General features: G+C 46.5%; 1 protein-coding gene across 1 annotated transcript in view; it reads left to right on the top strand.

The window, feature by feature from the left end:
• Positions 1 to 26,413, top strand: part of cemip (cell migration inducing hyaluronidase 1) — a 213,338-nt gene extending 186,925 nt beyond the window's left edge. Inside the window, exons 17-29 of the mRNA XM_056278570.1 lie at positions 220 to 305; positions 2,113 to 2,244; positions 4,862 to 4,897; positions 6,569 to 6,724; positions 7,946 to 8,126; positions 8,676 to 8,891; positions 14,857 to 15,068; positions 15,875 to 16,060; positions 17,412 to 17,616; positions 18,524 to 18,607; positions 19,732 to 19,889; positions 23,827 to 23,927; positions 25,080 to 26,413. Coding sequence (XP_056134545.1) covers positions 220 to 305; positions 2,113 to 2,244; positions 4,862 to 4,897; positions 6,569 to 6,724; positions 7,946 to 8,126; positions 8,676 to 8,891; positions 14,857 to 15,068; positions 15,875 to 16,060; positions 17,412 to 17,616; positions 18,524 to 18,607; positions 19,732 to 19,889; positions 23,827 to 23,927; positions 25,080 to 25,207 — 1,881 coding nt within the window. The 3' untranslated portion in view covers positions 25,208 to 26,413. The remainder of the gene's footprint in view (positions 1 to 219; positions 306 to 2,112; positions 2,245 to 4,861; positions 4,898 to 6,568; positions 6,725 to 7,945; positions 8,127 to 8,675; positions 8,892 to 14,856; positions 15,069 to 15,874; positions 16,061 to 17,411; positions 17,617 to 18,523; positions 18,608 to 19,731; positions 19,890 to 23,826; positions 23,928 to 25,079) is intronic.
• The last annotated feature ends 610 nt before the right edge of the window (positions 26,414 to 27,023 follow it).

Genomic DNA, 27,023 nt, shown 5'->3' with positions numbered 1-27,023 from the left:
TCATCAGACAGCATTTAAAGGAGTGGCTTTTATCATACATATTGAGTTTATTAACACACGGGGGTAAAAATCTGAAATAGTAATGTAACATCATAATATCTGAGTCGATTTTGGAGTAGACACGTATGGCAAGTAGGATTCAACTAATTTCTACCTCTTGTTATTGTCTCCATGTGTTAAGTAAATGACCGTACTTCATCTTTTCTCTCATTGTTCCAGGCTGGAATGATCCTTGACAATGGCGTAAAAACCACCAAGGCAAATGACAAGGACAAGAGACCCTTCCTCTCTCTGGTGGGAGCCAGGTCTGAATCCTTATCCTGAGATAATCCTCCTATCTGGTACTCCTTAAACCGGGAACACACTAAAAGACCTTTTGAGGCAAATCAACTGGGAAAAGACTCAGCATCACACATTTAATAACCGACTTTCATAGATTAAGGGTCGTAGACAAGCACACTGGGTACGACTGCAGTTGTACAGGGACACACCTGCCCACGACTTCAGATTTTGCCAGATTCCAGTTGTGAAAGTCAAACATGTTTGATATAATCGTGATGGCTCCAACTGATCAAAGCCCTGATTGAGAGGCGAGTGATTTGAATCTTAAACTCCTGCATTCTACAAGATAGCATGTGTCGACTGTCCATGGTGGCGTAGCCTCGCGATACCACAGAGTTGAAGCTCTCTGCCTACCAACGTCTGGGGACTTCTAAATGCAAGATAGTTGCTACAAAGGCGGTGAGAACGGCTGCTAACAAACCTACGCCTACTGCTGTGGAAATCGAGGACGTGCCTTATCGGAAATGATGCCGCTCCCCCCATCCTCCACTGTCATGAAGCAAACTGGAGATATAGCAAATCACTTTGTAACACAAAGAGAGCTTTTTAAAACATTGAAAATGGGGCATCCAGGTAGCGTAGCGGTCTGTTCCATTGCCTACCAACACAGGAATCGCTGGTTCGAATCTCCGTGTTACCTCCGGCTTGGTCGGGTGTCCCTGCAGACACAATAGGCCATGTCTGCGGGTGGGAAGCCGGATGTTATTGTGTGTCCTGGTCGCTGCACTAGTGCCTCCTCTGGTCGGCCGGGGTGCCTGTTAAGGGGAGAGGGGGACTGGGGGGGAATAGCGTGATCCTCCCACATGCTACGTCCCCCTGGTGAAACTCCTCACTGTCAGGTGAAAAGAAGCGGCTGGCGACTCACACGTATCGGAGGAGGCATGTGGTAGTCTGCAGCCCTCCCCAGATTGGCAGAGGAGGTGGAGCAGCAACCGGGACGGCTCGGAAGAGTGGGGTAATTGGCCAAGTACAATTGGGCCAAAAAAAAACAAGCATTGAAAATGGATGTCCCGAGCAACTTTAGATTATTTGATTGTCTGTTTTCAAACGTTGACTATGTTTCGCCGCAAATGCGACAAACGTCAACGAACCTGTAATGCACGTGTTGCTGGTACAACAGTGTTTACAGGCATGCGACTTCTAAATGTCGCCGCCCCAATATGAAGGGCTGCTCTAAAGACTTTGGATTGGTTCTGCAATGCGGGGGTTTTATTTTTCAGCTAATTGTTTCCACCCAGTTTTAGCAACGGATGCTGTGAGATTGCCCTCAGTCTCTAGTTAAGCTAATGTTTAGAGACTGACTTGTGAGTCTAATGGTGACCTGCCCTATGATGCAAAGACTGGTGCAGAAAATCAGATGTCATGGCTAAGTCAGGGTTATAATTGGCCTTTAAATCATCTTGTGTGTTCCCGGCTTTAGCTAGAAAAACACAGTAGCAGCGTCAGGAGCAGAAATCTATTCCATACCCAGTATTAAATGACTTTTGTATTATTATGGACTTGCATTCCAAAGTACTATGCTAGTGTTCTCGAAAAGGTTAAAAAAAGACCTACAGGGTTGGATATAGTTTTCTTTTATTCTGTTGTCTGCAACAACAGCCATGATTTCTTCCAATGTACTGTACATAAAACAAAAACATGGTTTAAGCACCACCAACCCATTACTTTGCTTCACCTCCTCATTGTTGAGATTCTTGGGACTGATGTTTCTTTGTTATCCGTCTCTCTTTCTGTCTGTCTGGGGACGGTTTTTTTTTTTTGGGTATGTAGGTATGGCCCCCACCAAGATGCAGACCCCTTCAAGCCCAGAGTTCCTGCTCTCATCCACCATTTTGTAGCCTATAAGAACCAGGACCACGGTGCCTGGCTGAGAGGAGGTGATGTTTGGCTGGATGACTGCCAGTGAGTACCGCAAGGATGGATGATTGATGCACGCATGGCTGGGTGGATGGACGGACAGAGAGATGGGTGGGTCGGTGGATGCATGAGTGGGTGGACAGATGGATGGATGGGTGGGTGGATGTTTCGGTGGATGGACGTGATGAAATCATGGATATGCCAAGAAAAGTGGATGATGTAACCCCCGCTGTTTCAGGGACAAGCCCTCTGTGGCTTAATTAAGAATTACCAGGGGCCGCCTGGTAACAAACACCGTACCTCATAAAACGTTCTCTCAAATGTATCAAATGTTTGAGTAATTGTCTCCAGATATCCTGGTAAGAATGTTGCCTAAATCGAGGCTGTGTTTTATAGTTAACTGGCGTCCTGGGCTGTTTTCTGGATGGTCATTTGGGATTTCGGTGTTGTTGAATTGTGCACATGGGATCTTGATGAAATGAGCCACATGACCAGAGAGAGGGTTGAGTTGCAGAATGTGTTTCGTCTTTGTTGGTTTGTTTTTCAGCTGTCCATGGCTGCAGCTTTTTAAAAGGGCGGTGACCCTGGGTGGCACATGAGTTCCTGCATTATCATATTTACTCTGCCAACTTTTTCACTTCCCCAGATGATGGGAATTTACCAGTGTCCACAAGCAGAAAACCTGACACTAATGTTGTCTGGGGAGGGATGAAATCTGAAATGTACAGTAAAGTCAGGTTTATCTAAGCGGGATACTAGGATTGAACTGGCGTTATTTTTCCACGATGCAAGAGATCAACCTGTCAGTCTTGACAAAAAGGGTTGTTCTGGGTCAATAAAACCAAGTTTTGTTAAACCCCAGTTAAGGGTTTTTATACATTAAACGTGGGGAACATTATGGTTGTCTTGAATGTAGTTACAACCAGGGGTTATGCTGTAATTAATCTTCATCCGTCACCTTTGAGGGATGAGGTTAGAAAAATTCCTTCATAGTCTCATTTTACCCACCGTATTTGTTTTAATATTTACTGATATTACATTTTGCATTGTCTTCGACTATGTAGACCATAAGGCTTATTAACAATGCTACAATAAGCCTTACCAGGGCGGTGTTTTACAACATGTTAAAAGTTATGCAAAGATTAAAAAAGGCAATTTATCACAGGGATTGCCGGTTCAAATCCCCATGTTACCTCCGGCTTTGTGGGGCATCCCTAAAGGCACAATTGGCTGTGTCTGTGGATGGGAAGCTGAATGTGGGTATGTGTCCTGGTCGCTGCACTAGCGCCTCCTCTGGTCAGTTGGAGTGCTTGTTCGGGGGGAGGGGGAACTGGGGGGAATAGCGTGATCCTCCCACGCACTACATCCCCCTGGTGAAACTCCTCACTGTCAGGTGAAAAGAAGCGGCTGGCGACTCCACATGTATCGGAGGAGGCATGTGGTAGTCTGCAGCCCTCCCCGGATCGGCAGAGGGGGTGGAGCAGCAACCGGGACGGCTCGGAAGAGTGGGGTAATTGGCTTGGTACAACTGGGGAGAAAAGGGGGGGGGGTAAAAAAAAAGAAGGGAAAAAAAGCCACAGGCGGCACGGTGGCGCAGTGGTTAGCGCTGTTGCCTCACAGCAAGAAGGTCTTGGGTTCGAACCCCAGGGTTGTCCAACCTTGGAGGTCATCCCAGGTCATCCTCTGTGTGGAGTTTGGACGTTCTCTCCATGTCAGCGGTGGGTTTTCCCCGGGTGCTCTGGTTTCCACCACCATCAAAAAGACATGCATGTTGGGGTTAATACTCCTGTCTGTGCCCCTGAGCAAGGCATGGCGAGACGACCTGGAGTTGGTCCCCGGATGCTGCACGGCGGCTGCCCACTGCTCCTAGCTACACAGCTAGGATGGGTTAAATGCAGTGTAATTTCCCTACAGAGATTAATATAGTATACCAAAATCAGAAAAAGACAAAAAAATCTGTTTTCCTTAGGTGTATTTTGTCAGAATGGCGGATACAACTTGGAGTTATCTGATAAAACTTTAAAAACTCAGTGAATGATAGACTATTCTCAGTTAACCACATACATGTCACTGTGCGGTCAGAACAGCACTGGTTCATCATGGTTTTGACTTAACAAGGCAGCCGCCCAGTGACTGCTGGGATAGGCTCCAACATCCCCGCGACCCTGAGAGCAGGATAAGCGTTTCAGATAATGGATGGATGGAAGGCAGTCATGTTTGTACTCAACACTGGACCTTAAATTACGGGCTATTCTTCACACAGAAATACCTGGTAATATTTGAGTAAAATAGATGTAACTGAACTATGGTGACCAGTAACTACTAAGTGATATATGAGAAAAGCACTACATCATCTAAGATAGTATATTTAGTATATAATGTGTTAAATATGAGCTACATCAGACACTATATGGGATAAATTCACAGATCACGTTTTACCAAACACAAGTGTTGTGTCTCCTTTGTGTAACGGGGTAAATTGAACGCCAGGCTGTCTTTGTTACTCAGCGGATATTCAATATTCACCCTATGTCCTAGTTCTCTGGAAGGGTCAGAACTGTTAATATTCTGAGAAAGACAATATATTGTTTTCTTCGTCTCTTTTCACCCCAACCCCCTCGCTACATAACTCTCTCTCTCTGCCTTTCTCTTTCCTTCGCAGGTTTGCTGATAACGGCATTGGCCTGACTCTGGCGAGGTAGGGCTGCCTTTATTAATCGCCGCTCATATTTCTTTGGATAGATGAAAAGATGCATTTTTCATAGGTGTCGGTGGAGGAGCCTGTTGCAGCCTGAATAATTGGAAAATACCATATAAGGATGCCGAGGGTGCACTTGGGGGGGGGGGTGTGCAAAGTACATGTAATTTACGCTAGTTAATAGTCACGGAGGAGGTGAATTGGTGGGAAAATTACTCAAAAAAAAGGACACTCACCCAAATGAATACTGACAGACAGGCATATATACTGGAATTGCATTGCACACATATGCTGAGATTCATACCACTGCAGAGCAGAGAAAATATGACAACCTGTTTTCTCCTTGTGCAAAAAAGGGACCAGGTAAATCCAGCTGACAGCTTATTGATTTGATTGATGAAAAACTGTCTCCAAAAACACGGGGAGAGAGGTAGGCAAAAGGAAGGAGGCAGTTTCGAATCTCTTTTTTTTTAAGTCTGAGGTTTACAGAGACACGGACTGTACTCAATATCAGGATGGTCCAACATGGGGATCGCCGGTTCGAATCCCCCATGTTACCTCCACCTGGTCAGGCGTCCCCACAATTGGCCGTGTCTGCGGGTGGGAATGTGGGATGTGTGTCCTGGTCGCTGCACTAGCGCCTCCTCTGGTCGGTCGGGGGCACCTGTTCTAGGGGGAGGGGAGACTGGGGGGGAATAGCGTGGTCCTCCCACGCGCTACGTCCCCCTGGTGAAACTCCTCACTGTCAGGTGAAAAGAAGCGGCTGGCGACTCCACATCTGTCGGAGGAGGCATGTGGTAGTCTGCAGCCCTCCCCGGATCGGCGGAGGGGGTGGAGCATTGACCGGGACGGCTCGGAAAAGTGGGTAATTGACCGGGTACAATTGGTGAGAAAAACGGGGGGTGGTGGGTGTACTATATTGTAGCGAATTCGGAGGGGGGGGCAGTCCGGGAACCGCCACAGCCGGGACGCGAACCCGTATTTCCCACTCCACAAGCGACGACGTTAACCAGTCAACTAAAGGGTCCGACCCGTTAGTCAAGGACCAACGTGTCTACTTATCCATGCACGTTACAATATTGACAGAGAAATCTGCCTTCTCTGCTCACAGTCTCTCCCACAGCGCCTACATGTACCAGAATGCATTGCGCGTAACCCTCTGTACCGTTGTCCATAAGACGCTCTGTGCTAGCTAGCATTGTGGGACGTCACTTCCACCACTGGAAACCTAGCTTAGCTGAGAGAGTGAGGATGTGTTTTTAACCGCGTATTCAAAGTGGATTAGAGTATCAGAAACCCTGCTAGGCTGTATTTAGTTCTTCCACCTGTCAGCTGACGTCACCACGTGTCACTTGCCGGCCGGAAATAAAACTCGGATTCACTGCCACTCCAGAGATGCAGGAATGATCAGGAACAACTGCTGGTTCATGTGCCACCCTGTCGCAGACAGTGATAAGGTTGAAAATCGGTGAATTTCCCCTTTAATTTGGACAACAAAATCATGACAATATCCAAATTCTTCCCGATCCAATACCACGGAAAGACGAGGAGTGATCATACCGAACGACTGCCCAGTGCTACGATCAGCTAAGCAAGGCTATTATCACTAGTAACTAGTACTACTTCTGCTGTTGCTGTACTCTCACAAAGTCACTGTGTGTGTTTGCACAGTGGGGGGACATTTCCAGATGATGATGGGTCTCGTCAGGAGGTGAAGAATTCCCTCTTTGTGGGGGAGAGTGACAACCGAGGGATGCCCGTCCCCGATAACCGCATCTGGGGACCCGGCGGAGCGGACTTCAACACAAGGACCCTGCCCCGTGGCATGTAAGTGACAATGGACTTGTATGCAGACACGCTCACACACACACACACATGCTCACACACATGCTCACCAGAAGTGGACTGAGTACTGAAAAATCCTGCTTAAGTGAAAGTACTGCTAATTTATAGGTAACTTACCTGAGTAAAAGCAAAAGTATTGATTAAGAAAATGACTCAAGTAAGAGTAACCGAGTTTCTTAGTGGAAAAACTACTTGAGTGATTACTTTGTGAGTTACTTTTATTCTTTTCATGTCTACAAACAAAAAAAAAATTTTTTTGTGGATTTTTCCTCCCTTTTACTCCCCAATTGTACTTGGCCAGTTACCCCACTTTTTCAAGCCATCCCGGTTGCTTCTCCACCCCCTCTGCTGCAAACCACCACATGTCTCCTCTGATACATGTGGAGTCACCAGCCACTTCTTTTCACCGTCACAGGAAAATACTTACGTCAGTACTGTTAATGAGAGTATCTGTATGTCGGTACTCTCCACCTCTGAATCTCATCGAACATCAGGTGCAGTATGTGTGAGTCACACACATTCACCATTCACACTCGGTCCACCCCCCCCCCCACATTGCACTTGGCCAATTACCCCACTCTTCTTAGCCGTCCCGGTCTCTGCTCCACCCCCTCTGCTGATCCGGGGAGGGCTGCAGCCTACCACATGCCTCCTCCCATACATGTGGAGTCGCCGGCTGCTTCTTTTCACCTGACAGTGAGGAGTTTTGCCAGGGGGACGTAGCGTGTGGGAGGATCACGCTATTCCCCCCCAGTCCCCCCCCCCCAAACAGGCGCCCTGACCGACTAGAGGAGGCGCTGGCCCAGCGACCATCACACGTACCCACATCCGGCTTCCCACCTGCAATACACGGCCAGTTGTGTCTGTAGGGACGCCCGAGCAAGCCGGAGGTAACACGGGGAGTCGAACCGGCGATCCCCGTGTTGGTAAGCAATGGACTAGACCACTACGCCACCCAGACGAACTCGGGCGAGCGGTCGCAACATTTTTCACATACTGGTACCAAATTGTAACTCCGTCCAGCAGATGAGGAAGGAGAAGAGCAGGCTTTCATCAACACCCGTGCACGGGGAGTTGTGTACTTTTCTTCATGTCAGCTACAAAACCCCTTGCTCCCGGGCTGTGGTAGTTATGATCATTTCTATAACAGTGCCCTGTTGTCATTTTTGTCATGTGTGTGTGTGTGTGTGTGTTGCCCTGCAGTGATTTCCCAATTCGCGGCATGCAGATATATGACGGTCCCATAAACGTGAAGAACTGTACGTTTCGCAAATACGTGGCCCTGGATGGACGGCACACCAGCGCCTTCGGCTTCAGGCTCAACAACTCCTGGCAGAGCTGCCCCAACAACAACGTCAGAGACATCACCTTCGACAACGTGCCCGTGAGTGTGTTGTACCGTGGGAGTCGGGGTGAGGGAGCGCAGGGGGGAGATACGGAGAGAAATCAAATAGCCAAGTGGAGAAAGAAAGAAAAAAGAAGGGAAAAAGCAGGGTAAAATAACCGGAAGAAAGAAAGAAAAGACTAGAAGGAAATAACCATAAAAAGGAAAAATAGATGGAAAATAGAAGGGAAGGAAAAAGAGGAGAGCCAGTAGGAAATAACAAGAGAGAGAGATAGAAAGGCAGTAAAGAATGAAGGGCAGGAAGGACATAACCAAAAGAAAGGCACACGCAGGAAGGACATAACCAAAAGAAAGGCACACACAGGAAGGACATAACCAAAAGAAAGGCACACGCAGGAAGGAAGGAAGACAGAAAGAAACAGGAAGTACCAGAAAATAATCAAAAGAAGGGTACATACGGAAAGAAATGAAAGAACGAACAAAAGGAAAAAGAAAAAGTGAGAAAGAAACCAACAACAGCAACAGTGCAGTGTCCTCAGTAAGCATCTCCTCCTCCTCCTCCTCCTCCTCCTCCTCCTCCTCCTACAGATCACGTCTCGGGTCTTCTTTGGGGAGCCCGGCCCCTGGTTTAACAAGATGCAGATGGACGGGGACAAGACCACCATCTTTCACGATGTGGACGGCTCGATCAGCGAATACCCCGGAGCCTTCCTGGTCAAAGAGGACAACTGGCTCCTGCGCCACCCTGACTGCATCGACGTGCCCGACTGGAGGGGCGCCATCTGCAGCGGCCGCTACGCACAGGTGGGCCGACAGACAACGTGGAGATTTAGGGCCCCGTTTTGGTGAATCAACGGACTTTGAGGTATCTCCGTTGCAGGAGGCGCGCAGCGCACCTCGGGTGGGGTTAGGGGGACTACATTATCAGCGGGTGTGGTAAGGGGCTGGTGTTGAATGACTGTGAATGAGATGATGGCTACCAAGACCTTAACTGAGCCCGCAGGTTCGCCTCCACTGTCGACAGAATAAATTGTTTTATACGAACAGAAAACAGATCTGTCTGACCCCACCCCCCCCACCCCAAAAAAATAACAATTGTTATATAAATATATAGGGCTGTTATCATCAGTTCTTGTTCCTTCAAGTGTTAAAGGTAAATGTGATGTTTTAGTGGGTTTTGCACACATCATCTCTGACAGAAACTGCTTCGGCTAATGCTCCAGTGTTTTCTACTGCTTTTACTACTTATGTCAGTGGTTTTACATTTGAGGAGAACTTCTCCCGTGGAAACGGATTGAGAAAAGCCAGCTCGGTCTGTGGGGGCTTATTTAAAAGAGATCCACAACTTGTTTCCGTCCTGTTTCCTATTCTCCTGAATTTAATAATCCACTAAATGGGATATTAATATACTGAATATCTTAATGCATGCTCAATAATCCAGGTAAAACAGTCAAAGAAGGTTGAATCTGGACACAAGGTTTATTGACAGATATGTTTCATCGCTCGACTAGGTGACCTCTTCAGTCTCAACTGACTGCAGGTGTCCCCACCCTTATAAACAATACAGTACATTATAGTGCCTAACCACCGAAACCAACGACCAGTTTCATATGCAAATATGGGTGTGCCCATCGATCATGTGTATTATTCACAGAAGATTAGGGATTGTTGCAATCACAGCGTTGTGAGATGGTGACAGTTGTATAAAGACCGAAACCAACGACCAGTCTCGTGATCAAATATGGGTGTGTCCTTTAACTAATTTCGATGGCCATGCGTACTATTCACAGAGGGTTGGGGAATAGTTGCAATCACAGCATTGTAAGATGGCGACAGATGTACTCGCCCCCCCGGTTCAGGGATGGTCATTCCCTCTTCACATAGATGGCCTCTTAGACTCCCCGTTCAAACCGGTGTTCCTCCCTATCAAGGATGTGCACATCCTCATCCCTGAAAGAGTGGCCACTGGCCTGTAGATGGTGTAGACTGTGGATGACATGTTAGCTCTCCTGTGTTGTGCCATCCTCTTGGCCAGCGCATGTTTAGTTTCCCCAATATACACGTTACGGCAGTCCTCCCGGCACTTAACAGTGTACACTATATTGCTCTGTTTGTGCCGGGGGACCTGATCCTTAGGTGGACCAACTTCTGGCACAGCATGTTTTGGGGTTTGAAAGCCACTGAGACGCGGTGTTTATGGAAAATATGCGTCTCAACTTTTCCAACACTCCCACCACATACGGACTCACCACTGGTTTACGCTTAGACAGCTGTTGTCCTTCTCCTCTCTTCTATCGGCTGGTGCACTGTTTGGGCGTCTTCCTGGCTTTGACAAATGCCCAGTTAGGATAACCACACATAACCAGGGCCTGTATAATGTGGGATTTCTCCCCTTCCCTGGCTGATGTGTCGGTGGGACGTTGTCAGCTCGGTGGTACAGCGTCCTGATGACTCCTAGTTTGTGCTCCAGTGGATGATGAGAGTCAAACCTTAAGCACTGATCAGTATGTGTTGGTTTGCGGTAAACATCAACAATCAATTGTCCCCCATCACCATATGGGCACACCCATATTTACATATGAAACTGGTCGCTGGTTTCGGTCGTTATACATCTGTTGCCATCTTACAAAGCTGTGATTGCAACAATCCCTAAACCTCTGTGAATAGTACACATGATCAATGGTCACACCATATTTACATATGAAACTGGTCGTTGGTTTCGGTCGTTAGGCACTGTATTGTACTGTATTGTTTGTAAGGGTGGGGACACCTGCAGTCCGTGTAGACTGAAGAGGTCACTTAGTTGAGTGATAAAACGTATCTGTCAGTAAACATTGTATCCAGATGAACTGATTCAACCTTCTTTGATTTCACTAAATATACTTCATAATATACTAAATGGGATCACTCATCTTAAATGTGTGAATCAGCGGATTATGAGTTAGTTCAGCAGGGTCCAGGTGGTCATGAAAAACTTGAAAGTCAGTCAATTTGAAAATACAATCTCCAGGCCCTGGACAAGTTATTGAATATTAGGATATTGTAAAGGATTTAGAAAAGTCGTGAAAATCAACTCTGGTATTTCTATTTCTTATTTATCTTTTATTTCTGTTTCTGTTTCTATTTTCTTGTCTTTTTAGCTATTAGAGCTTGAGTGTCTGTAATAGAACCCAATTTCCCCTCGGGGATAAATAAAGGATTCTGATTCTGATTCTGATAAAGATTGATTGAAGCTAGAAAAAATTAACAGTAGGTGGAACCATTGCACTGGGGCTTTAAGATTTTCTGTGTGTGCGTGTGTGTGTGTGTGTGTGTGTGTGTGTGTGTGTGTGTGTGTGTGTGTGTGTGTGTGTGTGTGTGTGTGTGTTGATCCGCTGGCGAGCTTTCACATCAGTTAGTTAGCTATGTTGTCGACAGCTGGGCAAATGTAGTTTCAGTGATCAGAAAATATCAGCTTGCAGCAGTTTTTGAGAGTAAAGTGGCTTATATGCAGCATTTTTAATGTAGAATTCCTTTCCCATCATATGTAGTGTTAAAGGAGAAAATTTTAATGACAGCTCTACTACTATTACTACTACTACTACTACTACTACTACTTTTGGCTGCTGCCGTTAGGGGTCGCCACAGCAGATCATCCGTCTCCATCTCTTCCTGTCCTCTGCATCTTCCTCTGTCACACCAGCCACCTGCATGTCCTCCCTCACCACATCCATAAACCTCTTCTTTTGCCTTCCTCTTCTCCTCTTACCTGGCAACTCCATATTCAGCATCCTTCTCCCAATATACCCAGCATCTCTCTTCCACACATGTCCAAGCCATCTCAATCTTGCCTCTCTTGCTTTGTCTCCAAACTGTCCAACCTGAGCTGTCCCTCTAATATACTCGTTCCTAATCCTGTCCTTCTTCATCACTCCCAATGAAAATCTTATCATTTTCAACTCTGCCACCTCCAGCTCCACCTCCTGTCTTTTGTCGGTGCCACTGTCTCCAAACCATACAACATAGCTGGTCTCACAACCATCTTGTAAACCTTCCTTTTAACTCTTGCTGGTACCCTTCTGTCGCAAATCACTCCTGACACTCTTCTCCACCCACTCTACCCTGCCTGCACTCTCTTCTTCACCTACCTCTCTTCCACGCTCCCCGCTACTTTGAATAGTTAACCCCAAGTATTTAAACTCATATGCCTTCATCACCTCTACTCCTTGCATCCTCACCATTCTTCTGTCCTCCCTCTCATTCACACATTTAAGTATTCTACCTTGCTCCTACTGACTTTCATTCCTCTTCTCTCCAGTGCATACCTCCACCTCTCCAGGCTCCTCTCAACCTGCACCCTACTTTCACTACAGATCATAATGTCATCCACGAACATCATAGTCCATGGAGACTCCTGCCTGATCTTGTCCGTCAACCTGTCCTTCACCATTGCAAACAAGAAAGGGCTCAGAGCCGATCCTTGATGTAATCCCACCTCCACCTTGAACCCATCTGTCATTCCAACCGCACACCTCACCACTGTCACACTGCCCTCATACATGTCCTGCACTACTCCTACAAACTTCTCTGCCCATCCCACTTCCTCATACAATACCACACCTCCTCTCCCTGTCGTATGCTTTCTCTAACGCCACAAAGACACAATGCAACTCCTTCTGACCTTCTCTATACTTCTCCATCAACATTCTCAAAGCAAACATCACATCTGTGGTGCTCTTTCGTGTCATGAAACCATACTGCTGATCAACTTTGTACCTCTGTAGTTGCTACAGTTCTGCACATCGCCCTTGTTCTTGAAAATCAGTATCAGTAAGCTTCTTCTCCACTCCTCAGGCATCCTCTCACTTTCCAGGATTGTGTTAAACAATCTAGGTAAAAACCCCACTGCCATCTCTCCTAAACACCTCCATGCCTCCACAGGTATGTCATCAGGACCAACTGCCTTTCCACTCTTCATCCTCTTTATAGCTGCCCTCACTTCCTCCTTGCTAATCCACTGCACTTCCTGATTCACTATCTCCACATCATCCAACCTTCTCTCCCTCTCTCATTTTCTTTCTTCAGTAGCCCCTCAAAGTACTCCTCCCACCTTCTCACTTGTCAGCACATTTCTATCTCTGCCTTTCATCACCCTAACCTGCTGCACATCCTTCGCAGCTTGGTCCCTCTGTCTAGCCAATCGGTACAAGTCCTTTTCTCCTTCCTTAGTGTCTAAGCTGTCATACAACTCATCATATGCCTTTTCCTTTGCCTTCAACACCTCTCTCTTCACTTTACGCCACATCGCCTTGTACTCCTGCGTACTTTCTTCATCTCTCTGACTATCCCACTTCTTCTTTGCCAGCCTCTTCCTCTGTATACTTTGCTGTACTTCCTCATTCCACCACCAAGTCTCCTTGTCTTCCTTCCTCTGTCCAGATGACACATCCAAGTACCTTCCTAGCTGTCTCCCTCACTATATCTGCAGTGGTTGCCCAGCCATTCAGCAACTCTTCACTACCACCCAGTGCCCGTCTTAACTCCTCCTCCCTGAACTCCACACAACAGTCTTCCTTCTTCAACTTCCACCATTTGATCCTTGGCTCTGACTTCACTCTCTTCCTCTTCTTGATCTCCCAAAGTCATCCTACAGACCACCATCCGATGCTGCCTAGCTATGTTCTCCCCTGTCACCACCTTGCAGTCTCCAATCCCTTTCACATCACGTCTTCTACATAAGCTATAGTCCACCTGTGTGTACCTTCCTCCACTCTTATATGTCACCCTGTGTTCCTCCCTCTTCTTGAAATATGTATTCACCACAGCCATTTCCATCCTTTTTGCAAAATCCACCACCATCTGTCCTTCCACATTCCTCTCCTTGACACCATACCTGCCCATCACCTCCTCATCAACTCTGTTCCCTTCACCAACGTGACCACTGAAGTCCACTCCAATCACCACGCTCTCCTCCTTGGGTACCCTCTCCACCACTTCATCCAACTCACTCCAGAATTCTTCTTTCTCTTCCATCTCACACCCAACTTGTGGGGCATATGTGCTGATAACATTCATCATCACATCTTCAATTTCCAGCTTCATACTCATCACTCTGTCTGACACTCTCTTCACCTCCAGCACGCTCTTGACATACTCTTCCTTCAGAATTACCCCTACCCCATTTCTCCTCCCATTCGCACCATGGTAGAAGAGTTTGAACCCACCTCTGATGCTCCTGGCCTTACTGCCCTTCCACCTGGTCTCTTGCACACACAGTATACCTACCTTTCTTCTCTCAATCATATCAGCTAGTTCTCTCCCTTTACCAGTCATACTGCCAACATTCAAAGTTCTGACTCTCACCTCCACACCTTTCCTCCTCTCCCGCTGCCTCTGAACATGCCTTCCCCCTCTCCTTCTCCTTAACCCAATGGTAGCATAGTTTCCACTGGCACCCTGCTGGCCAACAGTACCGGTGGTGGTTGTTGGTAAGCTGGCCGTTCAATCCAGTATGGAAATCTGATTTATGATCCACATATTTGATTTGGCAAAGGTTTTATGCCAGATGCCCTTCCTGACGCAACCCTCCCCGTTTATCTGGGCCTGGGACCGGTATTAAGAATGTACTGGCTTGTGCATCCTCGTTGGCTGGGTTTAGTGGTAACTCTAAAATAATAGTTTCTTTTGGTTACGGAAATCAAGCTAAGAGTTACAGAGAAGCTATGGCAAAGTCACTGATAACCACTGAAAAAAAGTGTGTGAACTCTTATTTTAAGTGTGTGTTCTTCAGATTTACGTCCAGACACGTAATCCTGCCAACCTGACTATGCGTATGGTGAAGGATGAGTACCCTGACCGGCCGTTAACATTAGAGGGCGCTTTAGGGAAGAGGAAACACTACCAGCAGTTCCAGCCAGTGGTCACCTTGGCCAAGAGCTATACGATCCACTGGGACCAGGTGTCGCCAGCCGAGGTCACGATCTGGCTCATCAATTTCAACAAGTAAGCGGATGCATAAACAGTGCATACATATGCAGCGCCTGAAGGAATGACACCAGCAAATGACTCGTAGTGCTTGCACACTTGCACCACCATCACGATATATGTATAATGTGTGCTGTTACTGTTCACCCCATCAGTATTTTTAACAAGTTGTTGCTCTAAATGGTAATAAAAACAAAAACAGCTATTGATACAACAGTTCAATCACTCCTAACATTTATCACTAGTCAGTCATGCCAAGGGAGGCCTTCTCTAGGCGGTGGCTCATAGAGGCATCACTCATGTTGAATTCTGCGAGCTGCCCATAAATAATGGGCGACAGGGATGAGGAAAGTCTCACTCTGTGGTGGCTGTTTGTCATTGCTCCCTCTTCACCCCTCCCTGCAAACACAATTAATTGTGTGGCCGTCAGCCAATTAAATAACATTGGCATTGCAGCTATTCCGAGCATCTCGGCTACTCCCAGTGTGCTGTGCCCAAACCTCATGGAAAGACAAAGAGCCTGGACACATACAGTATATCTGACACTGGCTGTAACTGAAGTTACATGCAACTATGGCGCCATCTATGGTGTTGAGAACGATATAGCAAGCCATAAAACTGCAGCTTGTGATTTTCAGTGTCCCTGTGTGTTAAAGATGTGACTTGATTCTGTTTAGCTTGTTTGTCAATTTAGCAGTGTCACTGTGTTTCATATGAGTACAGTTAAAGCAATATAAGCTTTATAATGATACCCTTTTTATGGATTAAAAAAAAATCTCTTGAGATTGATCACAGCGTACATTGGTGGTTGTGTTCTGTTCCAGAAATGACTGGATCAATGTGGGCATCTGCTATCCACATGGAACCACCTTCACCATCATCTCGGACGTCCACAACCGACTGACCAAACAGACCCGCAAAACCGGCGTGTTCATGAGGACAGCACAAAAGGAGAAGATCACCCACTCCCACCTGACCAGAGGCTATTACTACCTGGAGGAAGATACTGGGTGAGACACAGGACCGGGTTTTCGAAAACCATGTTCCATCATGGAACTGATTCTGAGGAGTCGAGTTATTGGGATTCAGTGAACTAAGAGTCAAGCGAATCTTTTAATTGAATCTTTCACCCCAAAACAGGACACCCTGTTTACACTTAGCATACATTTTTGTTAGTAAATCTGATAGCTTTCAGATTTAGTCAAACCACATGTAAACGGACCCACGGTCCATCGAAGAGGAATTGTGGGAGGACTGCTAGAGATTCTAAAGTATTAGGATTTGAAAAGCAGATTTGCATTTAGATTCTGTCTCGACAAAATCCTCTCAAACTGCAACCCAACTTGTGATGGATACTGACCTGTCACACAGGTCTGGGCATATATTCCATAGAGGTTACACCAGTCAAATTAAGTTACAACTCAACATCTCTTAGCCAGTAAGAGGAGTTGAAATTGTTTGAAAAAGGTGCTTACTAAGGCAAAGCAGTGTGGGTAAGAGGTAGGGACTAGGGACATATCAACGGTTCTTGGTTGAGAAAAAAATAATTTTGAAGGGGACACAAAGAGCAGATGAGAAAGGTCGAGGGAAAAGAACAGAAGAAAGTGGCAGAAAGACATAAACTACTACTACTACTACTGCTACTACTGCTACAACTACTTTTGGCTGCTCCCGTTAGGGGGCGCCACAGCGGATCATCCGTTTCCATCTCTTCCTGTCCTCTGCATCTTCCTCTGTCACACCAGCCACCTGCATGTCCTCCCTCACCACATTCATAAACCTCCTCTTTGGCCTTCCTCTTCTCCTCTTCCCTGGCAGCTCCATATTCAGCATCCTTCTCCCAATATACCCAGCATCTCTCCTCCACACATGTCCAAACCACCTCAATCTTGCCTCTCTTGTCTCCAGACTGTCCAACCTCAGCGGTCCCTCTAATATAATCATTCCTAATCCTGTCCTTCATCACTTCCATCTTCAACTCTGCCACCTCCAGCTCCGCCTCCTGTCTTTTCATCAGTGCCACCATCTCCAAACCGTATAGCATAGCTGGTCTCACAACCATCTTGTAAACCTTCCCTTTAAGAAAGAGATAAAGGTAGATGAAAATATGAAGGGTTTGGCGTTGAGGGTTAGAGGAGAAAGCGGGTGTAGGAAATGAGCTAGCTGTACGTCCGTCCTCCTGATCAGATGTGTCAGTTATCTTTAACCTGGCCGTGTGCAACCCATCACATCGTGTGGCTTTTCTTTTATCGCACTTTGCTGAAATAAACATTCTGATCCTGAGTGGTGTTGAGGAGCAGTGTCAGATGTCACATCGTGTGCGTATGGTGTATAAAATGAGTGTCGCCTTTGTGTTGGCAGCTTGTTGTTTCTGAAGGTGAAAGCCCATAACAACAGGGAGGAGTTCGCCTTCTGCTCCGTCAAGGGTTGCGAGAGGGTCAAGATCACAGCGGTCATCCCTAAAGGCAGTCCCCCAAGTGACTGTATGGCACAGGCCTATCCCAGACATGCCGAGATGCCCATTGTAGATGTACCCATGCCAAGGAAGCTGCCCGATGTCAAACCGGTGAGGGCGGGGGAACTTGTGTTTGCAGTAAATACATTTATTCATGGGGTAAATCACGTAGTAATGTAGTGGCTGTTTCTACCCAGAGGACACAGGTTTGCCCCATGTTTGCATGGATTCCTTCTGCAGAGGTGTCCTTGAAGCAGGGTTTAAAGTGTATATAGTGTGTGTGGGGGGGGGGGGGGCGAGAGAGAATGTGAGTGTGTGTGTGTGGGGGGGGAGAATTTGTGTGTGTGCATGCAGAATGACAAGAGAAGAGGTCAGTGAAAGGGGATTGAGGGCGTCCAGGTAGCAGGGCGGTCTATTCCGTTACCTACCAACACAGGGATTGCCTGTTCGAATCCCAGTGTTACCTCCGGATTGGTCGGATGTCCCTACGGACAAAGTTGGCCGTGCCTGCGGGTGGGTATTTGTCCTGGTCGCTGCACTAGCGCCTCTTCTGGTCAGTCGGGGTGCCTGTTCGGGGAGGAGGGGGGCATAGCGTGATATTCCCACACGCTACGTCCCCCTGGCGAAACTCCTCACTGTCAGGTGAAAAGAAGTGGCTGGTGACTCCACATGCATGGGAGGAGGCATGTGGTAGTCTGCAGCCCTCCCCGGATTGGCAGAGGGGGTGGAGCAGCGACTGAAACGACTCAGAAGAGTGGGGTAATTGGCCAAGTACAGCTGGGGAGAAGAAGGGGGGGGGGATCCCAAAAGAAAGTGGATCGATAAAGCATCATCTTGTTATTTTATTGCCCTTTTCAGAGCCACTGCATAAAGGAGCAGTGCAGTACACACTGTTGGACACGTGTTGTGTGGTATTGCTGTGAAAATGTGCTGCGGTAGATCTTTTCTATTAAATGTCAAATGCAAAGTAATTAATGCAAGCCTGCCTCCCCCCCCCCCCCCAACGTTGCTCTTTCAGCTCGCACAACACTTCCTGGAGGTCAGACTGGAGTCTTACAGCACACGATTTTTCCACATCAAGGAGGACTTCTCTTACACAGAGGTGACTCCTGTTTCACACGACATTATGATGACGACCCTCAGAATTGAAGCATTAGAGCCCCACATGTTACTAACAGTATTACACAACTGATCCCGAATAGAATTTTACTGTCATCCAGCAGACACTACTGATCGGATCAGTTGGTTTAGACGGGTGAAAATTCCCGAGTCAGTACCTTCAGAGTCCCAGGAAAAATTAGAACTTCATAGACTAGTTTTGCAGTCACGGAAATCACCTAGAAAATAACAAAGTGGACCAGATGCCCTGGAAATATTATTGAGTTCATGGAAAATGGTGACGTGGGGTTGAAATTTATATTTTTCCCTTTTTTAGATTCCATATTTTCAACATAATTGTTTTAGCTGAGATTACACAATTTTAGCAGCCAAGTTGTCACACCAGTGCATGAAATGTGGGCGGTGTGTGCCGTGACCAGCTGGACGTTACTCGGTCCCTTTAGAGACTGTTGAGGCTTCCACTGATAGTGAATCCTGAATAGTATGACCGTCAGATGCCTGTCGTGTGTAGCGAAGCAAAGTCATAGAACACGTCCTTAAAGTGTCCTGGAAAATAATTTCTTAAAAAAAGTGGAAAACCCGACTTTACTAATTTTATACATACATACATATATACTATATATATTAGGTGGCGCAGTGGTTAGCGCAGTCGCCTCACAGCAAGAAGGTCCTGGGTTCGAGCCCCGGGGTAGTTCAACCTTGGGGGTCGTCCCGGGTCGTCCTCTGTGTTGAGTTTGCATGTTCTCCCCGTGTCTGCGTGGGTTTCCTCCGGGTGCTCCGGTTTCCTCCCACAGTCCAAAGACATGTAGGTCAGGTGAATCGGCCGTACTAAATTGCCCATAAGCATGAATGTGTGTGTGTGTGTGTGTTTGTGTTGGCCCTGTGATGGCCTGGCGGCCTGTCCAGGGTGTCTCCCCGCCTGCCGCCCAATGACTGCTGGGATAGGCTCCAGCATCCCCGCGATCCTGAGAGCAGGATAAGCGGTTCAGATATGAGTGGATGGGTGGATATTGTCCATTTTAAATAACTGGCGGCTGCGCTCCACATGTACGGTCATCTTATGGAACACGGAGCGAAGCGGAGCTGGCTGACTGGTTGTTTTTACAGGTGAACAACAAGAAATTGTACCAACCAGAAGACGGCGTGCAGCTGACCATAGTCGATGGGCATGATGGGATGGTGGTGGAAAGCAAAAGTTTCAGGAACTCTATACTCCGGGGCATCCCAGCACAGATAGACAGCTACGTCACTGGACTGAGAGAGGGGTAAGGACACACACACCCACATACATACACACACACACACACACACCGAGGCGCTAAGCATGTTCATCCTGAAGAGTAAATCATTTAAAAACGAAATTGAAACAGTAGTATTTTCTAACATCACTTATCAGTCCTCATGCGTTCTGTATCGTCTGTTTCTCCTGAAAAAAGTATAGAAGTATAAAGAGAAGTTTTTCTGGTTTTTTTTGTTGTTTTGTTTTTTTGCGTTTCATACGAGTGCCTCTTCAAGAATCAAGAGCTTTATTGTCATTGTGCCAAACAGCGAAATTTTAGGTGTGTCAACCTCAAAATGGTGCATGCCTGAAAGAGACAAGAAATATAAAATATCCGCAATAAAAAGTACAGTCTAAACAATATAAGTGCAAAATATAAGCAGTATAAAATACTATACAGTGAAAATATCATCAGCAAAAATGCAGTAAAGGTGCAGTGGACAGATATGGAGGGGCTTAAAGTGACATGTGAGTAAATACTGCAAATATTGCCCGTGCCTAGTGGTGGCAGCACATCAGTCTCGTTGGACTGATGTTCTGAGTTCATTAGTGCGACAGCTTTTGGAAAGAAGCTGTTTTTCAGTCTCTTTATGCGTGCGCGGATTGATCTGAAGTGCCTACCTGATGGGAGGAGCTGAAACAGATGGTGTCCAGGGTGTGTAATGTCTGTTATGATGTTCTTAGCCCTCCTCACACAGTGCTGTGAAGATGTTCTAGTGGAGGCCAATGCCAACAGTGTCCTGTGCTGTTTCCACAACACACTGGTGGGCTTTTTGTCAGCTTTGGTGCAGCTGCTGTACCAGGCTGTCATGCAGTTTGTTAGGAAGCTCTCTGTGGTGCATCTATAAAAGTTGACAAGCAGCTTTTGGGGGAGGTTGGCTCTCATTAGCCTCCTTAGAAAATAAAGGCATTTTTGTGCCTTACCCACCACTGCTGAGGTGTTGTCAGCCCAGGAGAGGTCCTCTGTGATGGTGACTCCCAGGAACCTGGAGCTGGGGACTCTCTCCACAGCCTCTGTTAATGTGGACAGGACTATGTGATCTTGGAGGTCCTACAGTCCACGATAATCTCCTTGGTCTTTCTGGTGTTTAAGACCAGGTTGTCGTTAGCAGACCATGTTATCAGGTTCTGAACTGCCTCCCTGCATGCCGCTTTGTCGTTGTCTGATCTGAGCCCGATGACTGCCGTATCATCCGCAAACTTAACAATAGTGTTTGAGTTGTGGACGGGTTGGCAGTGATGTGTGAAGAGTGAATAAAGGAGGGTGCTCAGCACACAACCCTGGGGGACACCGGTGCTCAGGATGAGGGTGGAGGATGTGTGCCTGCCCAGATTTACAGTCTGGGGGCGGTTGATGAAGAAGTCCAGTATCCAATTGCACATGGAGGGAGTTAGCCCTAGTTTGTGGAGTTTGTTGACCAGCTTGTTTGGTGTGACGGTGTTAAATGCCAAGCTGTAATTAACAAAGAGCATCCTGACATAGGTGTTGAGTCTTTCCAGGTGAGAGAGGGCTGTATTTAGAGCCACACGGATAATGTCCTCAGTCGATCTGTTTGCCTGGTAGGCAAACTGGTGTTGGTCTAGATCAGCCAGAACAGTGTTTTTGATATGGGTGAGTACCAGTCGTTGAAAGCATTTTGAAATGACAGGGGTGAGAGTGACTGGCCAATGGCTATCGGACAACATTTTTTTTTCAAACATTTTGCTTCCTGAAAAAAAAAAGAGAGATTATGATAGACAATGTCAAGCTGAACACAAAAATAATGTCAGATTTGCTGTATCATATAGGAATTTGGAGAAACATTAACTTTTATTGAATTTATCATTTTTAATTGCTTAATGATGCTGCCACATTGTGTCAGTTCAGCTGGGCTAAAATGTTTTGCAGCTGGTTTTCGTTTGCACTCAGCATCTGGTGCCCCTCGTGTAAGGCGATTTTCATGATCAGCAGCCAAAAATCCATAAAATACACCCAGAAGTGTTCAGGAAGCAAAATCTTCATTGTTCAGTCACCGGGACAGGTTACCACAGGTTTTTTGGGAACGGGCAAGATAGTGCTGGATTTGAGGCATGGGGGGACTTCATAAGGATGGAGAAAGGTTGAAAATGTGTGTGAATACCTCTGCTAGCTGGTCAGCACAGGCCTGGAGTACATGCCCTTGTGTATCATCAGGCCCCGCTGCTTTCCATGTGTTGATGCTGCGGAGGGCCACCGCATCTCTGGAGTGTGTAGAACAAGGGTCTGTGGGTCTCCCAACAGTTTGAAACTGAGTGGAGGTTGGTTATTCTCTTTGTCAAACCGAGCAAAGAAAGTTATTCACTTCCACCACTAGGTTGGCAGTGTTGTTGGCTGGTGTATGCTGTGTGTTATTTACCCTTTTGTAATCTGTGATGGCCTGGATGCCATGCCACATCCTCCGTGGGTTGGAGTTACTGTTGAAGCCCTCCTCTATTTGTAGTTTGTAGTTGTCTTTTGCAGATCTGGTATCTCTCTTAAGGTTCGCTCTGGCGACGCCGTAGGCTGAAGTGTCTCCTGATTTAAAGATTTAAAAGAGCAGCCGTTTGACTTCGCTGTTCATCCACGGTTTCTCCTTTGGGTGCACTTGGATCCTAGCTAGCTAACAGTGACATTGTCCGTGCTGTAGTTAATACATAACAATACGGATGAAGTGTACCCCTCCAGGTCTGTCTGATGGGCAAATATACTCCATTCTCTGTGTTCAAGAAGGTCCTGGAGTTGAGAGATGGCTCCCTCAGGCCACACTTTTAACTGTCCTGCTGGTTGGCTTAGCACTGATAGCAATGGCTTTGTGTGCTGGGACAAGAAACAAAGAGAGGTGGTCTGACTGTCCAAGGTGGAGGCGGGGTATAGCTCTGTAGGCATCCTTCATGTTAGTATGGACATGATCTAAGGAAGAATCTGGGAAGAACATTTCTGAGGTTTGTTTGGTTGAAGTTCCCAGCAATGATGAAAACTCCCATCAGGGTGTGTGTTTTGTTGTTTACTGATGGCGTCACTCATGTGTCCAAGCGTTAGCTTAGCATTAGCCTGTGGTGGTATGTATATTCCCATGACAACAACAACTTTATGTTCCCTGGGCAAGTGAAATGGTCGGCACGTGTTCGAGTGAGCGGCCTGCTAGCTCAACTGCGGCAACCAGTATGTTGTGATTCATCCACGTCTCCGTGAAAACCAGAGCACAGCAGTCATCTGTAAGTTCTCTGTGAGGCGATACTCAGTCTAAGCTCATCCATTTTGTTGGCGAGTGATCTTACATTCACAACAAAAACACTAGGGGGAGGAGTTTTGTTTGGAGCAACCCTTAGCCGGGCTAGCAAACCAGCTCGCTTACCCCGCTTCCGTTTCCTCTCCCTGCGCCGTCTGCGTGGCCTGCCCCCAGGGATAAGGATCCATGTTAGGACCCGGTGGTTGAAGAATGTCCTGCGGTATTGTTTTTGAGTTGAAAATAGTGTTCCGTAAAGTCGGTGCCAATCTTTAAAAGTTCTTGGCGACTGTAGTGAATGTTTGCCCTCGTTTGCTTGACTAGGGAGATGATAACACTCGGTATCCAGAACAACAGGAAGAGGAGCGCAAAGCCGCTGCATCTGTGCATGCCGCCACTCTGGGTTCTTCTCCTACTTCTTCTCTCGGTTTACTGGCGGACCGCTCTTGATTCAGCTTCTCTCAGCCAGTTTATATCCCTGATACTCGTGATGTCATCACACACTCATTTGCATACAGCCAATCAGATCAAATCATAAAAAATATGAAAACCTGTCAACCCTTACTCTTACTTGTCACTCAAAGTTCAGCTCATGAATATTCATGAGGCCCAGACTCCCTCACAGCTCTTGAGACAATGGAGAAATTTCTAATCTTTTTTTTTTTATTTCCTTTTTTCTGCTTTCCCACCCTCCCCCAGGTCCATTGTGATGATGACATCTAAGGGCCGTCTGGTGACTAGAGGACCGTGGACCAAAGTCTTGGAAAGACTTGGTTCAGGAAAAAGTGTCAAACTTAAAGGTAAAAACACCATATCTCCAAACACACATGTCATAGCAAGACATAGCAAGACATGGCCTCGCTTCAACGAGCCAAAAATCATGTCACCACCACACTGGCCACAACACTGGTCTTAAGCCAGATTTTGAAGTTATCCCTTTTTTTTCTAAATAAAACTCTCTGCCGTTACTTTTGTTTACACCAGCATATACACATCTCACCAGTTACCAAAATATAGCCTTCTTTTGTCTTCTGTTTTACACAACAGCCTTTTCCCGGTTGTACAAACATATTTCTTTCTTTTTTTTTTTGTTGCCCTTTTCCCCCCTTTTTTCTCCCCAATTGAATTTGGCCAATTACCCCACTCTTCCGAGCCGTCCCGGTTGCTGCTCCACCCCCTCTGCCGATCCGGGGAGGGCTGCAGACTACCACATGCCTCCTCCGATACATGTGGAGTCCCCAGCCATTTCTTTTCACCTGACAGTGATGAGTTTCACCAGGGGTCGTAGCATGTGGGAGGATCACACTATTCCCCCCAGTTCCCCCTCCCCCTGAACAGGCGCCCTCACCGACCAGAGGAGGTGCTAGTGCAGCAACCAGGACACATACCCACATCCAGCTTCCCACCTGCAGACACAGCCAATTTTGTCTGTAGGGACGCCCGACCAAGCCGGAGGTAACATGGGGATTTGATCCGGCGAGCCCCGTGTTGCTAGGCAACGGAATAGACCGCTACGCTACCAGGACGCCCTGCAAAGACAAGTTGATGGTTAAAGGGATGGTTAACTGAGGAATTCTATTCTGCCAAAACACCAAGGGGAAACCGTAAAACTTTCCGAGATATCGGCACAGTTGTCCCAACTGTTGTCGTGCCACAGAGCAAAGTGTGCTCCTTTTAAAAGGAAAGGAAAAGAGATTTGATTGGCTCATTCAACACCAGCCCCCTACTACCATCCACAACGACGATGTATTCCTCCTGGTCCCACCCAGTCCCAAATATACCACAGAATGCTACGCACCTCCTTTCACGAAAATACCTAAAATGCATCCACCGTACCCTGTGCACATCGTGCTTCATGCCATTGACTGCACGTTGTGTGTGTTGATTCTCTAAAACAGGGTCTTCTGTCTGTCGCTCGCTCTCAGTGACCTTCCATGTCTCTCCCCTTGCAGATAAGATGGTCTTTGTGGGCTTCAAAGGGTCATTTGTTCCTGACTGGGTCCATCTGGAGGTGGATGATGACAGGGCAAAAATCCACCAAGTCCTGCCCATCCCTGTCATCCAGAAGACGAAGCTATGATACCTTGCCCTAACCACACACAGACACACAGACACGCACACGCACACACACACACACACACACACACACGCACACGGCACTGCCAGCACCACAGAGTCGATTTCGGCCAAGCCATTAGTCCAGGATCAAGTGATCTTCTCGGACAGGTGGTGAAAATGTTCAGATTTGGTGTACGTTTTCGGGAAGTCTTTAGCACAAGCCACCACTGCCCAACACGACCTCCACCTGTACGAGGCTCACCGGTCTGCGCTGACAGACGAGAGAGAGAAGACTGCAGGGTTTGGGTCGGCTAATCAAATGCATGCATATCCGCCAACAAACACCCTCGCCGTTGCAGGTTTCTGTGTTTTGTGACACGTGTTGAATGGTTGAACTGTACTGCTTGTTTGACTAAACTTGACTTTTAAAGAGGAAGAAAAAAAAGAAAAAAAAAGCGAAGAAACATTCCTTCCGTCATGTCCTGCCCAGTGGTGTGAACCTGCTCCGTTTCATTCCCCACGGAAGTGCGTCCCTGCGCTCGGAGCCCTCGCCGACTTGATGTTGTGATGTTTCCTCCCATATTTGTTTCATATCCGTGTTTGTGTGTCATCTGTTTGTGTTTGGATTGTACCAGCAAGACGCCCATCACAGAAACAAAAGACTGGCTAATGAGAAAAAGAACAACAAAAATCCCTTGAATGTAAAAAGCATAAGGCCATTTTTTTTTTTTGATTGTGCAATTTACCCCTCTCCAAAAATCAGAAATATTTCCTGAAATCTGGCAAAAAAAGGAAACTTTCCCTTTGCCGAAATAGCTGGTCTTTTTTCGGAGGTTGTAGCGGTTACTGTTTTCTATGTTTAATGTGTTTTTAAGAATCCTCAGATTGATAACAGAGATATATTTTATACTTATTTATTGTACAAACACAATTGTTCAAACTATAGAAGGGACATCTTTTGAGTTGTATGTATTGCTGTCATACTGTATGTAAAAACAAACAAACGTATAGCTTCATTTCCAAATAATTTTAACGCACACACACACACACACACTCACACACACGCGCACTCTGCATACAAGTACATGGTCCTTGGTTAAAAGTTGTTTCAACCATACACCAAATGGATGTGTTGTATATGTGACTTTGGACTTGTAAAGTGATGAAATGCCATGACTTCATCTCTGAAGACTTTTGTACAGAAATAAATGACAAATGAGTAAAAGAACAGTTTTGTTTTATTTTTTGTTTTTTTCATATATTTGAAACTAAGACATAGATAGATAGATAGATAGATAGATAGATAGATAGATAGATAGATAGATAGATAGATGGATGGATGGATGGATGGATGGATGGATAGATGGATAGACACATGGGTGGATAGATAGATAGATAGATAGACAGACAGACAGACAGACAGACAGATAGACAGACAGACAGACAGACAGACAGACAGACAGACAGACAGACAGACAGACAGACAGACAGACAGACAGACAGATAGATAGACAGACAGACAGACAGACAGACAGACAGACAGACAGACAGACAGACAGACAGACAGACAGACAGACAGATAGACAGATAGATAGATAGATAGATAGATAGATAGATAGATAGATAGATAGATAGATGGATAGATAGGCAGATGGATAGATAGATAGACACATGGGTGGATGGATGGATAGATAGACAATGCTGTATGTGTAATACCCTCACACAAAACAAGAGTGTTTAGGAATTCGGGAAAATGTAAAGAAACCAATGAAGACAGAAACACTGGCCACATGTGACGTCATATAAACATAACCAGGACCCGTGAATAAGATCGACCC

Source organism: Lampris incognitus, chromosome 4, assembly GCF_029633865.1.
Source record: "Lampris incognitus isolate fLamInc1 chromosome 4, fLamInc1.hap2, whole genome shotgun sequence".
Classification (NCBI taxonomy): domain Eukaryota; kingdom Metazoa; phylum Chordata; class Actinopteri; order Lampriformes; family Lampridae; genus Lampris; species Lampris incognitus.
The sequence above is the reverse complement of the archived record's forward strand: the minus strand, read 5'-3'. Positions and strand labels throughout refer to the sequence as shown.